This window comes from Hevea brasiliensis, chromosome 12 (assembly GCF_030052815.1).
Source record: "Hevea brasiliensis isolate MT/VB/25A 57/8 chromosome 12, ASM3005281v1, whole genome shotgun sequence".
Lineage (NCBI taxonomy): Eukaryota > Viridiplantae > Streptophyta > Magnoliopsida > Malpighiales > Euphorbiaceae > Hevea > Hevea brasiliensis.
This window is the reverse complement of record NC_079504.1, coordinates 22,349,261-22,361,764: the sequence shown is the minus strand read 5'-3', so window position 1 is coordinate 22,361,764 and position 12,504 is coordinate 22,349,261. Positions and strand designations below refer to the sequence as shown.

At 33.1% G+C, this 12,504-nt stretch overlaps 1 protein-coding gene across 1 annotated transcript; it reads right to left on the bottom strand.

The window, feature by feature from the left end:
* Positions 1 to 327: 327 nt before the first annotated feature.
* Positions 328 to 3,667, bottom strand: LOC131171077 (wax ester synthase/diacylglycerol acyltransferase 11-like). The gene is made up of 7 exons (XM_058130530.1): positions 3,449 to 3,667; positions 2,746 to 3,321; positions 2,596 to 2,671; positions 2,197 to 2,309; positions 1,873 to 2,091; positions 640 to 762; positions 328 to 551 (listed from the first exon to the last, which is right to left on the bottom strand). Exons 1-7 carry the CDS (start codon positions 3,659 to 3,661, stop codon positions 363 to 365), a joined length of 1,509 nt encoding a protein of 502 aa, XP_057986513.1. The 5' UTR covers positions 3,662 to 3,667; the 3' UTR covers positions 328 to 362.
* Between the last annotated feature and the right edge of the window lie 8,837 nt (positions 3,668 to 12,504).

The window sequence follows — 12,504 nt, the reverse complement described above, 5'->3', positions numbered from 1 at the left end:
TACCTTAATTTATAGGATGAAATCGTTATCATTAAATAAATAGCAATTGAAGATAAATAGGAGAAACTTTCAATCAGAGTTTGAATTGAGATTTTTAAATTAATTAATGACAGATTAATTTTGAATAATGATATGCTTATTAAATTATCGACTGTCACATTTATTGTATTATATATATTAATAATAAAATGAATAAATAATCATTGGAAAATAATATTCCCTTTACAAGACACTATTTTGGATCAATATTTTATTTTATTTTATTTTATTAATAAAAAACACACAGGACAGGCAGAGACAACACATGCCCTTAATACAACTTGTTGCTTGTATATTTATTTAGCTATAAAAGGGAACCATTATCACATATTCGAGCGCTGCTTGTATAGCTGTGGATTTGCCTTTTTGCTAGTTATGGCAGCATTCTTCATGAGTTCAAGAGAATTTTGAAAATCATCACAGAGTCGATGCGGATCAGGAATTATGTCTTCATCGGCTGATAAGATAATTTTCATCTTGTTTGCATAACTCAATACGTGGATCATCAATGCCTGTAAAATAATAATATAATAATAATAATAATTTTCATCATGGAGAACAAAATCAAATCTGCTTAAAGAACAAGATAATGGTGCTTACATTAGGCTGTCCATAAACACTGACTGCTATGAAGTTGACAGGAAAGCCAAAGTAAGATATTTCTTCTGCTGGACCAGGCACATTTGAAAACCAAATTGTGGTTCGACTGGGAAGGCACGATATCTGCTCATAATTGGTAGAAAATAAAATAAGATAGAGGTTTGTTTAAAAATAAAAAAAAATCAATTGCTTTACAATTAATAACCAATAAAATTGAAAAAAAAATTCAGTCAACAACTTAATTCTTAGATTAATTAATTAATTAATATAAATTATTTTCAGTGGCAAAATTTGATGATAATTTTTGAAGGGTCCGAACATATTTGTAAAATAATCTATTAACATTTTATTTATAATATATATATTTATATTTATACATATTTAAAATATAATTAATAGATTAAAATATTTTTATTCTTAACTATATATTACGCTTCAAAAATAATAATAAAGTTATTAATTTAATTTATTTTATTCATTAATTTTTTAAAAAATTTTATCAAAAAAATTTTTTTTAATAAATAGTATTTAATTGTAATTTATATTTCCTAATTGAATTTATAATTATTAATAAATATATTTTTGTATATTATATAAATATTAATATTTTAAATACAATTTTAAAAAATTTAAAGTTGATGGAGAGACTTGACTTTTAGTCCAAAAGAAATTGAAAGTACAAGTGGGAGGCTCGGATTCAAACCCATGACTACTCACTTGCAAGCTAAGTTTGACAATTAGCTACCCTTTCACCCCCACACAAGTGGGTAGGATGTATTGGAAAAGCCTATCAGCTGGATTCTAATCAATGGCGTTCGTGCTAAATTTTTCATGAAGCTTTAATTAAATTAATAAAATCTCTTTTATCAGAAAAAAAAAAATTACTTTAAGACAGTTGCAACTAACTTTTAAATTAAATAATTAATAATACTAATAATTTATATTATTAATGTATTAAGTTAAATTGTCTTTTATTTTAATTTTTTGTTACAAAATCATAATATATTTAAATTAATTTTTAATTTGTTTTCACTGATCCATTGACTAGGCTGCATTTAAAAACCATGAATAATAATTATTGAAATTATCACATAACTTTATTTTGTTCTTGTAATTCCGATTTGTCAAATTTAGATCGTGTACGATCTGCATAAAATCATTTAATTCAGATGAAAGTTGCACCTAAACATTAATATGAACAAAGAAAATAAAATAAGTGAGAAATACACCTACCTTGTTAGTAAAATATTTGGGGAAAAACCGAGCTAATTTAGCCATTAAATAAGTGAAGTTGGCTTCAAGAGTAGCTTTCTTTCTGTCCCCAGCAACCTTAGCGTCACGAACATAATCTAATGGATCATCACGTAAAGCAATTTTCAAGGGAAACAAAACATATCCAATATGATTGCCCCACCTTGCTTTACTATTCGTTCTCGTCATATCATCAAAATCCTATTTTCAATTTAATTATAGAATTTTTTTAATAGATATTAGTGAACAAATAATAATTATTGTTTGATAAAATTAAAGCATGGAGTTAAGAGTAACATCACTCACTTGGATGCCTGCAGATGGCCTTAGGTTCACGAAAAGAGCTGCTCTAAAACGAATGTTGTTGGGAAGATTATTGTTATTCCTTTCTCCTCCTTGATTATCTTTCTCATCATCACCTGCCATACAGCAATGTAATTAATATGCTTGTGGTAATGTAACCCTAATTAATGACACTTAATGATCAATTATAGAAAAAATTTATCCAAATTTGATTTATCATAAACTCAAGACACAAATATATGGGTACTACCAATTTAACGTGTAAATCTCACTATTATACATATTGTAACTTAAATTTATGATAAATCCAATTTTGATAAGAATTTTTCTGATCAATCTTGCCATTCTTACATGCAAGTAAAATATTCATATGCAAGCTCTTAAATTCAAAGGTATACTTACCATACTTACCATACTTCCTATTGAGATAGGAAGACAAACCTGCTTGTGTGATTGCTACTATCACATCATTGATTGTCTATACAAACAAAAATGGGAAAAAAAATAATGAGTTTGCTGTGTTACCAAAGCGGGTAAAGTTTTGCTACTTACTGTGCCCATGGCATTCTTCACAAGCTTCACATCATCCAAACTGATTGTTCTGTGAACAAACCTTCTAGGAGTTGGTCCGAGCGGCAATGCACCTTTAAGAGGTGTTTTAGTGTCTTCCAAGAAAAAAAATGTCCCCATAGATATCAGTGCATCAACAGTGGTATTCCAACACAGCAGCACCCAACACCATAGCTTGAGCAAAAATTGCCAATACGTTAAACCGCCATAGTTACTAGGATTCCTTCTCCTTACACTTGGGATGGTTGGAAGTGCCTCAGGATCAGATGCTTTGCGGGTGCAAGAAAGTAAAAGAGACATGAGGGAGATGCCATCGCCAAGGGAATGGTGGATGCGAATAATGCCAGTAGATTCAGCTTCAGAGGTTTTAACGTTGAGAAGATGAACATCCCACAAAGGCATGGACATACTAATTGTGGTTTTACTGAGATTGGAAGCATAATCTTCCACAAACTTGTCAGGAAACTCCATGTTTGGATCAAGCACTGGAACCTTTACATGGTTATCCAAGTTTACCTCTGTTCTGACCCATCTCATCTCCCCATCATTTTCGACAACCTGCACATCAGCAAAGTAGCCCAAAATTTATAAGTCAGTAGGTCCCTGAAAGAAGGGTTTCCATAATTATCAAGTAATTTAAGAATTTTTTATATTAAATATATATGAAAAATATATTTTTTATTACCTGCAAACTAGAGAAACGAGGATGCTTAAGTAAAGAATGGCGCAAGCTGGCTTTAAAAGCAAGAGGGTTGATTGGGGTCTTAAACCCGATAATGATAATGATGTAGACGTTGGAGCGAGGTTGATGAAACATGCGAGCAATTGGACTCAAGGGTTGGCCGTCCTCGCTATCTTCCTTTGATACTCGAATTGGTCTAAGGCCTTCCATTTCCATAGTGTTGTGAGGAGGACAGAATCGTATTTGGACTTGCATTTGAAAAAAATTGTTTATATAAAGAACAAGAATTACTGTGTATGGTGCCCACTGAACAAGACGTCGATGGAAAGGTAAATCAATGAGACTAGCTAGATGGATACCACGGAGGAAGTGGCGTGATTCACTTTTTGTTCTCTGAAGGGTCAAATTAAAAATAATAATATATTGTGGTTTAACGCTTTTATAATTAAGAATATAAGAAATTTTTTATTACAAGTCAGGACATGTATCATTAACATTTAAGTGACAAAATGTTTAGTAATGCAAAAAAATATTAATGTGATGGTATGAGAAATTTTTATTTGTTTGAAATCAATGTACATAAAATGATTTTATTATGATAGTTAATTATGAGAGAACCTACGCGATACTCATTATAATCGATAATTATAATGAAAACGTTATATATATATATTGATTTTATTACATAATTTGTCATTACACTCATTTAAAAAAAAAAAGTTGAAAATAGCACATATAATTTTTTTTTTCGTCATTAAACATTATATCATTTAAATACTAACAGTGTAAAATCATAAAAATCCTGAGTTGTGATATAAAATTTTCAAACTCTCAATGATAAAAACGCTAAACTATAATGTATCTGAGTGTAGTTTAACCTTAACAATATTCTAAAATTATAAGTTTCACGAGTTTCACTGTGCAAAAGGCACATTATTCGAGTTCAATGCGGGTGAAAATGTACTATTTTAATTAAATTTAAAATATATATATGTGTGTGTACTAATTTTAAAACAGTGAATATAAATATATTATAATTTGCGTTTAGAGGTAGGTTTAGGTGGACAAGGAACTAGAAGACGCTGTTTGGATTTGAGAGAAAATCAATTACCTCTGGGCGAGGCTAGATGCTTTGTAGGTTTATTATGCTTATGAGGTTTTCGGCCCATTGTTTCAATTTTTAGCCCAACGTTTCCACTTTCTGTGGTCCGTCCATATATAAAAGCTGTGGGAAGCGCGCGCACGGTTCTTGACCCTGAATCAATTCAAATAAAAAAATATCAATGTAGAAAATAAATCATACTAAATTAGATTTACTTTTTGTTATTTTAATTGGATTTTAATTTTTATTGTCAATTCATCTGAAATCATACCAAATATTTTAATGTAATTATATACAGAGGCGAGCTTCTGTGGGTTTGATTTGAAAAATTGAAAACGAAATTTTTATCAAATCAAATCAAATTGAGCAGAAACTAACCAAAATAAAATTTATAGCAAATAGAACTGAGCTAAATTGAAATTCGAAGAAAGTTAACTATAACTTTTTTTTTTCCTTTAATTTGATTCAATTAATTTGATTTGATTTATCTTGATAAAACAAAAAATTTAGTTTGATTTATCGATTTGAGCTTAGCCTTTTTTTTACACTAAGTTAATTCATTTCACACTCAATTTTAGTTATATATTCCTATTTATAACTCTAATTCAAGGCATAATCATAATTAATTAAAAAAATAAACTATTTAATTTATTTTTTTTCTCAAATAATAAACCAAATTGAATAGAATGAATTTTTTAAAATTGAAAACCAAACCAAATCAAATTAAAAAAAAATTAAATTTCTAAATTAAAAATGGTTCGATTGATTTTTTCAATTTAAACCGAATTCTATTCACCTACATGTATGTGTATAATTATAGTTATGAACTATATATAGCCTAATATAATTTTTATATGATTCCTCTAGATTTTCTTAGCTTTCTTTTAATAATTTTTGTTATAAATGCATTAAATCAATCATATTTTGATATTTGCATATCATATAGTTATTTATGTTAGGTTTTATAGTCGTTTTACCTTTTCTATAGATTAGTTTCAGTTAATTTTATTGGTATTTAATTAGTTTTTCATATTTATTAATTTTGATTTAATTTGTGAATTTGTTCTTATTTTATAGGTTAAATGGTATTTTTGAAGATTTAGGAGATAATTGCATGTTTGAAAAATAAATTCCAAGCTCAAAGATTCCAAAAATGAAGTATAAAAATTGTTGAATTTAAAGGTTACCGAAAGTTACATAAGGAGTTGCACAGCTTGTGCAACCTGCATTCAGAAAATAGAGAAGTTGTTGATTTCTGTCGAAAGTTGCATAGCCTCCTGCATAAGTGTGCAACAACTTATGCAAGAATATGGGAAATAGTTACAAACCTGTTGAAAGTTGCACAGAATCCTACATAGCTTGTGCAATTACTTATGAAAATATTCGAAGATCAATTTCAAAGCTGCTAAAACTTGCACAACCTCTTACACGACTTGTGCAACTGCTTATGTAGAAAGCTAAAAAATTGTCCACAGTTGCTGAAAGTTGCATAGCCTCTCGCATAGCCATGCAAATCCATCTTCAACTATCCTTCTTAGACCTAATTCTGCACAAGATCCTGCACAAGCACATTCAGAGCCATGCAACTTTACTGAATTTAGTTGATGCAGTAATTTTTACACGTGCAATGACTTCACACAAGACCTATTTTTAGCCTATTCTAGGGTTTTTATTAGAGGGCATATAAGCCATCTTATCTCATTTTTTCCACAAGAGGAAAGAAGGAAAAACTTAAAAAGAGCAAGAAAAGAAAAGAATTGAGGAAGGTGAGAAAAATGGGTCTCCTTCAAGCTTCCTTCATGGTCCAGTTGGGATTTTGGCTCATCTTTACTAGATTCTTCATGTTTACCAATCGTTTTTTCAGTTCTTAGCTTGCTTTCATGTTTTATTCCTTCTTATACCTTGATTTTCTTGTATTAAATATGGATTGTGAGTAGTTTCTTATATTCTAGAGTTGGGAATATAGTATTTGGGTGATTTTGTGGATTTAAACTGGGTTAGTCCCAATTTAATAAAATTTATGAGGTTTAATCCATTACTTATATATTTATTGACACGCTTAGTATATGGTCCCATTAAGTTATATTCTTAATCTTTTATTGAATAACTGAAAGAAGAAAATCAAGTGATAGATAATCAAGAAATTGGATTTAATTAATTTAGATCTAGAAAATAGACTAAGAATTAAGATGGTTTTATAGATTACTCAAAGTTCTTAATGGTTTTTAGTTGATCTAAATACCACGAAAGTAGGATTTGGTTAACTACAGCACTCATTGTTTCACTCAAAATAGATTTCAAAGGATTTTAGAATTGATCTTCTTAAAACCCATAAATTTCATAAATTGGGCTAACTAGAGAAATTCCCAAATCTCATAGTTACTTGAATTCCAATTTTAAGTGCTTCAGTTAATCTTGTTTTACCAATTTTCTTTAACAATATCTTGTTTACTTAATTTTAGTCATTTAATAAATTAGCTAGTTGTTTAAATTGAGTTTTGCATATTTTAACATAGTTTGTTTTACACCAAAAATTCAATTGAAATCACAACTCTTTGTGAGAATGATATCTTTTTTTATATTACTTGAATGACTCGTGCACTTGTGGCCAGTCCACATTATAGTTCTTAATTATGAGTATAGTAACTATATATATATGTGTGTGTGTGTGTGTGTGTGTGTGTGTGGCACAACTGATTTCATTATAACTAATTAAATTATGCAAGAATGAATTATAAGATAAATGTCTTTTATTATCTTTATTTGTATTGAAGAAAAATTAAATCATGGATCATAACCAATGTTCATGCAAAATACCTTAAGATCTCTATCATATTTATTTCACATAGTAAACCATATAATCACATATTTATAATAAACTATATAGATAAACTACAATCTAACCATGTACCTTATTTACAAAAATCAATTGCTCCACAAATAAATCAAAAGAGGGTCTTCTAAAGAGTCAAGTATAAAGCCAATATACAACCACCTATACATACCTTTACCTTTGTCTTTTTCTTGCCACAATCCAAATTGACTTAGCACACAATGTTTATGTATTTTTCTTCTATATCTATAATGAAGACAAAAACCTAGCTTTATATAAGTCACAGTACCTTTTGGCCAAACATTTACATCACTTCATGCATATAACTATTAAGAAGAGTTGTATCTTTTCATGCAATGAAATCTTTTAGCCAAACAGTTGTGACACCCCTTACCCATCTACTATATAGCAGAGCAAGAAGTGCCACATTCAGTGCCGGAGCACTCTATCTTATTTTATCATATCTATTATCAACTTTTAATATCATTTAAAAGTAGTAATCCATGTGTAGAATTTTTTTTTCTTTTTATAACTTATTTCTGTGGAGACCCGGACAGAGCCTCCTCTGTTTTATTAGCATCTGGCGGGTTCCACTAATCACCTGTTAACATGTTCATATTCATTTCACACATTTCTATATTATATTCTCTTTTATTATATCATTCACAATAATTTATGTGATCTCTAAAGAAATATCATCTATTGTGTTCATATAAAAATTCATAGATAATAAATTTCAAGTTTACATTACAAATCTCAAAATGGAATACATCATGTTTTTAGGTACAATGAATAAAAGTACAAAATCTAGACATACATGAGCCCTACCCAAAAGAAATACAACTGTAGAGGTGACTAGTAAACACTGGCAGTTCTGATCGGTCTCTGTGTGAGCACTACTACTGCTGCTGCTATGGCTGCTGAGACTGATCTCCAGTACCTACGCGATGGAAAACCAAAGTGATAAGCATAACGCTTAGTGGTGCATATTTTATAATAACAATAACTAAGCAATTTAAATAATAATTCTATATATGGCAATTTTATTATTTCTAGGTATTTTATATTTTCATTCCACTTTGGAAATAATTTAAATTATCGGGATCTTTTCTATTTACTTATTATATATTCAGTCTTAATTAATTATTTTCAATGCCCAAGAAACCTATAACAGACTTTAAGAGCTGGATACAAGGAAGTATACGGGTTAGACAGCCATATGTCTATCCTGTATATATTTGTTTGGGAACGAGGCCAGCTGTCAGGCTTGTAAAGCCAGAAATAAAGTAGGCACAATGGCCAGTAAGTAGGCATATAGCCTGTAGAACAATCATACTAGACATATATTATCAGTTCATGATTTTCTCAGTAGGCAGTACTGCTATCTGTAGTCCCTAATTGGTATACCAATTGATCCAAACTAAATAAATAAGTTTAGGTATACTATAGGCAATTAAACATTATTACATATTCATTTGAGTGTTCATATCACTTTGTAGTGGGAAAATAGGTCCCACATACCTCTTTCATATGGTTTAGTGTTTAATATCTTGTTAGGGTTAAATTCCCTAACTCTATCTCCTTTCTCCTCAAGTCGGCATATGACTTTTGTCTGTTTGAGGCGGCTTTCAAATTATCTCTAATGAGTTTCACTTTTTTCTCTGTCTGTCTCACCAAATCTGGGCCCACTACTTTCTCTTCACCCATTTTTGTCCAGCATAAGGGAGTCCTGCATCTCCTCCCATATAATGCTTCATATGAAGCCATTTTTATGCTAGCTTGGTAGCTGTTGTTGTAAGCAAACTCTACCAAAGGAAGATACTTCTCCTAACTTTCTTCAAAATCAATGATGTAGCTTCTCAACATATCCTCCAATAGCTATCATATCATGTTATTCATGTCATTTGTATTAGGTTGTTATTATTATTCCTTTAATAATTATAGCAATTCATTAAGTTCTAAGGGTTACCTGAATCACCCTTTCTTACTGTCCATCCGTTTATGGATGAAAAGCCGTACTGAAGTGCAGTTGAATCCCTAAAGACTCCTGTAGCCTCTTTCAAAACCTCGAAGTAAATCTCAGGTCTCGATCAGATATGATAGATGTGGGCACTTCATGTAGCCGGACTATCTCATCTATGTAAATCTCTGCTAATCTCTCTAGTGAGTAGTCGGCTCTAACTGGTAGGAAGTGAGCTGACTTGGTTAATCTATCCATAATCACCCATATAGTATCATGCTTCCTCTATGTCAATGGTAGCCTAGTGACAAAATCCATGGTGATGCGGTCCCATTTTCACTTTGGTACGGATATAGGTTGTAATAACCCAAATGGAACCTGATGCTCAGCTTTAACCTACTGGCATGTCAAACATCTAGTCACAAAATCACCATCTCTTTCTTTATTCCAGGCCACCAATAATGTGTTTTCAGGTCTTGGTACATCTTAGTACTTATTGGGTGCATAGCATGGAAGCTATTGTGTGCCTCTTTCAGGATATTCTTCTTCAATTCCTCATCTCTTGGTACACAGATTCTGCCTTTATAATACAGGCACCCATCTCCTTTCAACTCATAGTCAGTCTCCTTCCCCTCTTGAATTCTGCCCATAACAATTAGCAACTTTTCATCCCTTTGCTATGCTTCTTGTATTTGCTGTAACAAGCTTGGCTTTATAAGCAACTCAGCCAAAAGTGTCCCATCCTGTGTTAAAGACAACAGAGCATTCAATACTCTTAAAGCCATCATGGACTTCTTGCTTAGGGCGTCAGCCACTACATTTGCCTTTCCCGAGTGATAGTCGATCACACAGTCATAATCTTTAAGGAATTCAATCCATCTCCTTTGTCTCAGATTGAGTTCCTTCTAGGTTGGCAAATACTTCAGACTCTTGTGATCCGTATATATGTAACATTTCTCACCATATAGGTAATGCCTCCATATCTTCAATGCAAATATTATTGCAATCAATTCCAGATCATGAGTTGGGTAGTTCTTTTCATGTGGCTTTAGCTGTCTGGAAGCATAGGCAACTACTTTCCCTTCCTGTATCAGAACACACCCAACCCCATTATGAGAGGCATCACTGAAGATCACATAGTCTTTCTCTGACTCTGGCTAGGTCAACATTGGAGCTTCTGTAAGCATAGCCTTCAGCTTCTCAAAACTGGTTTGACATTTATCATTCTAGTCAAACTTTGCATTCTTATGCAGTAACTTAGTAAGTGGGGCTACTATAAGGGAAAATCCCTTCACAAATCTTCTGACCTCTGTTACATTTCTGGGAGGCTTCCATTCAACTATTGCTCTAATCTTCTTTGGATCTACCCTGACCTCATCTGCTGATATAATGTGTCCAAGGAAGGATATCTCATCCAACCAGAAGTTACACTTGGACAACTTGGCATACAACTACTTTTCCCGCAGTGTCTATAGTACCACTCTCAGGTGCTCATCATGCTTTTCCCAGTTCTTAGAATACATCAAGATATCATTTATAAAGACCACAACAAACCGATCCAAGTAGGGATGAAAGACACGGTTCATTAGGTCCATAAAAGCTATTGGTGCATTTGTCAGCGCAAATGGCATCAGTAGAAACTCATAGTGTCCATATCGGGTCGTGAAAGCAGTTTTTAGAACATCTGTCTCCTTCACTCTCAACTGGTGATAGCCGGATATGAGATTTATCTTGGAGAATACTCCAGCTCCCCTCAATTGATCAAACAGATCATCTACCCGAGGTAAAGGATATTTGTTTTTCACAATCACCTTATTCAGCTGCCGTTAGTCTATACATAGCTGAAGTGTACCATCTTTCTTCTTCACAAATAGCACCAGTACTCCCTAGGGTGACACACTAGGGCGTATGAAACCCTTATCTAGTAGCTCCTGTAACTGACCTATCAACTCTCTCAGCTCAGTAGGTGCCATCCTATATGGAGTAATGGACATCGGTGCAGTACCCGGCATAACCTCTATGCAAACTCCACTTCTCTATCAGGTGGAAAACTTGGCAATTGTTCTAGAAACACATCCGAGAATTCACATACTATGGGGATCTCCTGCATGCTTGGGCTAATCTTCCTGGTGTCAAACACATGTGCTAAGTAAGCCTCATAGCCCTTTCTCATCAATCTCCTAGCTGTCGTGGCTGATATAATAGTGGAATGACAACCCATTCCTTCACCCACAACTGTAATCTCATCCCCATCAACTGTCTGCAATGAAATCCTCTTCAGCCAATAATTTACCATTGCCTGATGATGTGATAATCAATCCATACCCAATATCACATCGAACTCATGGAATGGTAGCTCAATCAAGTCAGCTGGGAACTCATAACCCTGTATCCTCAGAGGATAACCCTTAGACCTTTTTCACCATAACACTATGGCCTAAAGGGTTTGTGACTTGTATGTCCTCCTCTAACTCCTCTATCTGCACCCCTCTATCAATTGGTGGTGTGATACACACATATGAATGTGTGGAACCCAGATCTATTAATGCACATACTAGCATATTATAAAGAGAAAATGTACCTCTAATGACATCAGCTAGCTCTGGCTCATCTCAAGCTCTCATAGCATAAGCATGTGTTGCTACCCTAGTCTCCTACCTCTGTCGTCTCTCTGATGAGGCTTCGTGATGTACCACCGGTGTGTCAGCCTCGTAGGTCTCCTACCCTCTGCTCTTTGGCACCTCTCCATCTAAGTTGGAGTAGTGGGAGCACTAGTGTTCCCCTAGGGACAATCCTTCAGGATGTGATCCGTAGACCCACATCTGAAACATCCACCCATCAATAATATGCACTCTCCTCTGTGGGGTCTACCACAATGTACAAAAGCAGGTGGTGGGGCTGATCCCCATGTAGCTGCACCAGGTGAACTACCCACTGATGCATCAGACTGTCCTCCTCCTCTCCTTGGAGCAAACCGAGACTTCTGCTTCTTGCCCCGACCTTGAGTCTGACCCTAAGACTCCTTAGGCTTCTTACTACCCGTGTCTGTTAAACCAGACTGACCAGATCCAGAATCCCTCTTGCGTTGCCTGTCCTTTCTGGACTGCTCTTTATTTTTTACTCTCTCCACATCAAGGGCTGATGCTACCAATAGAGAGAAATCA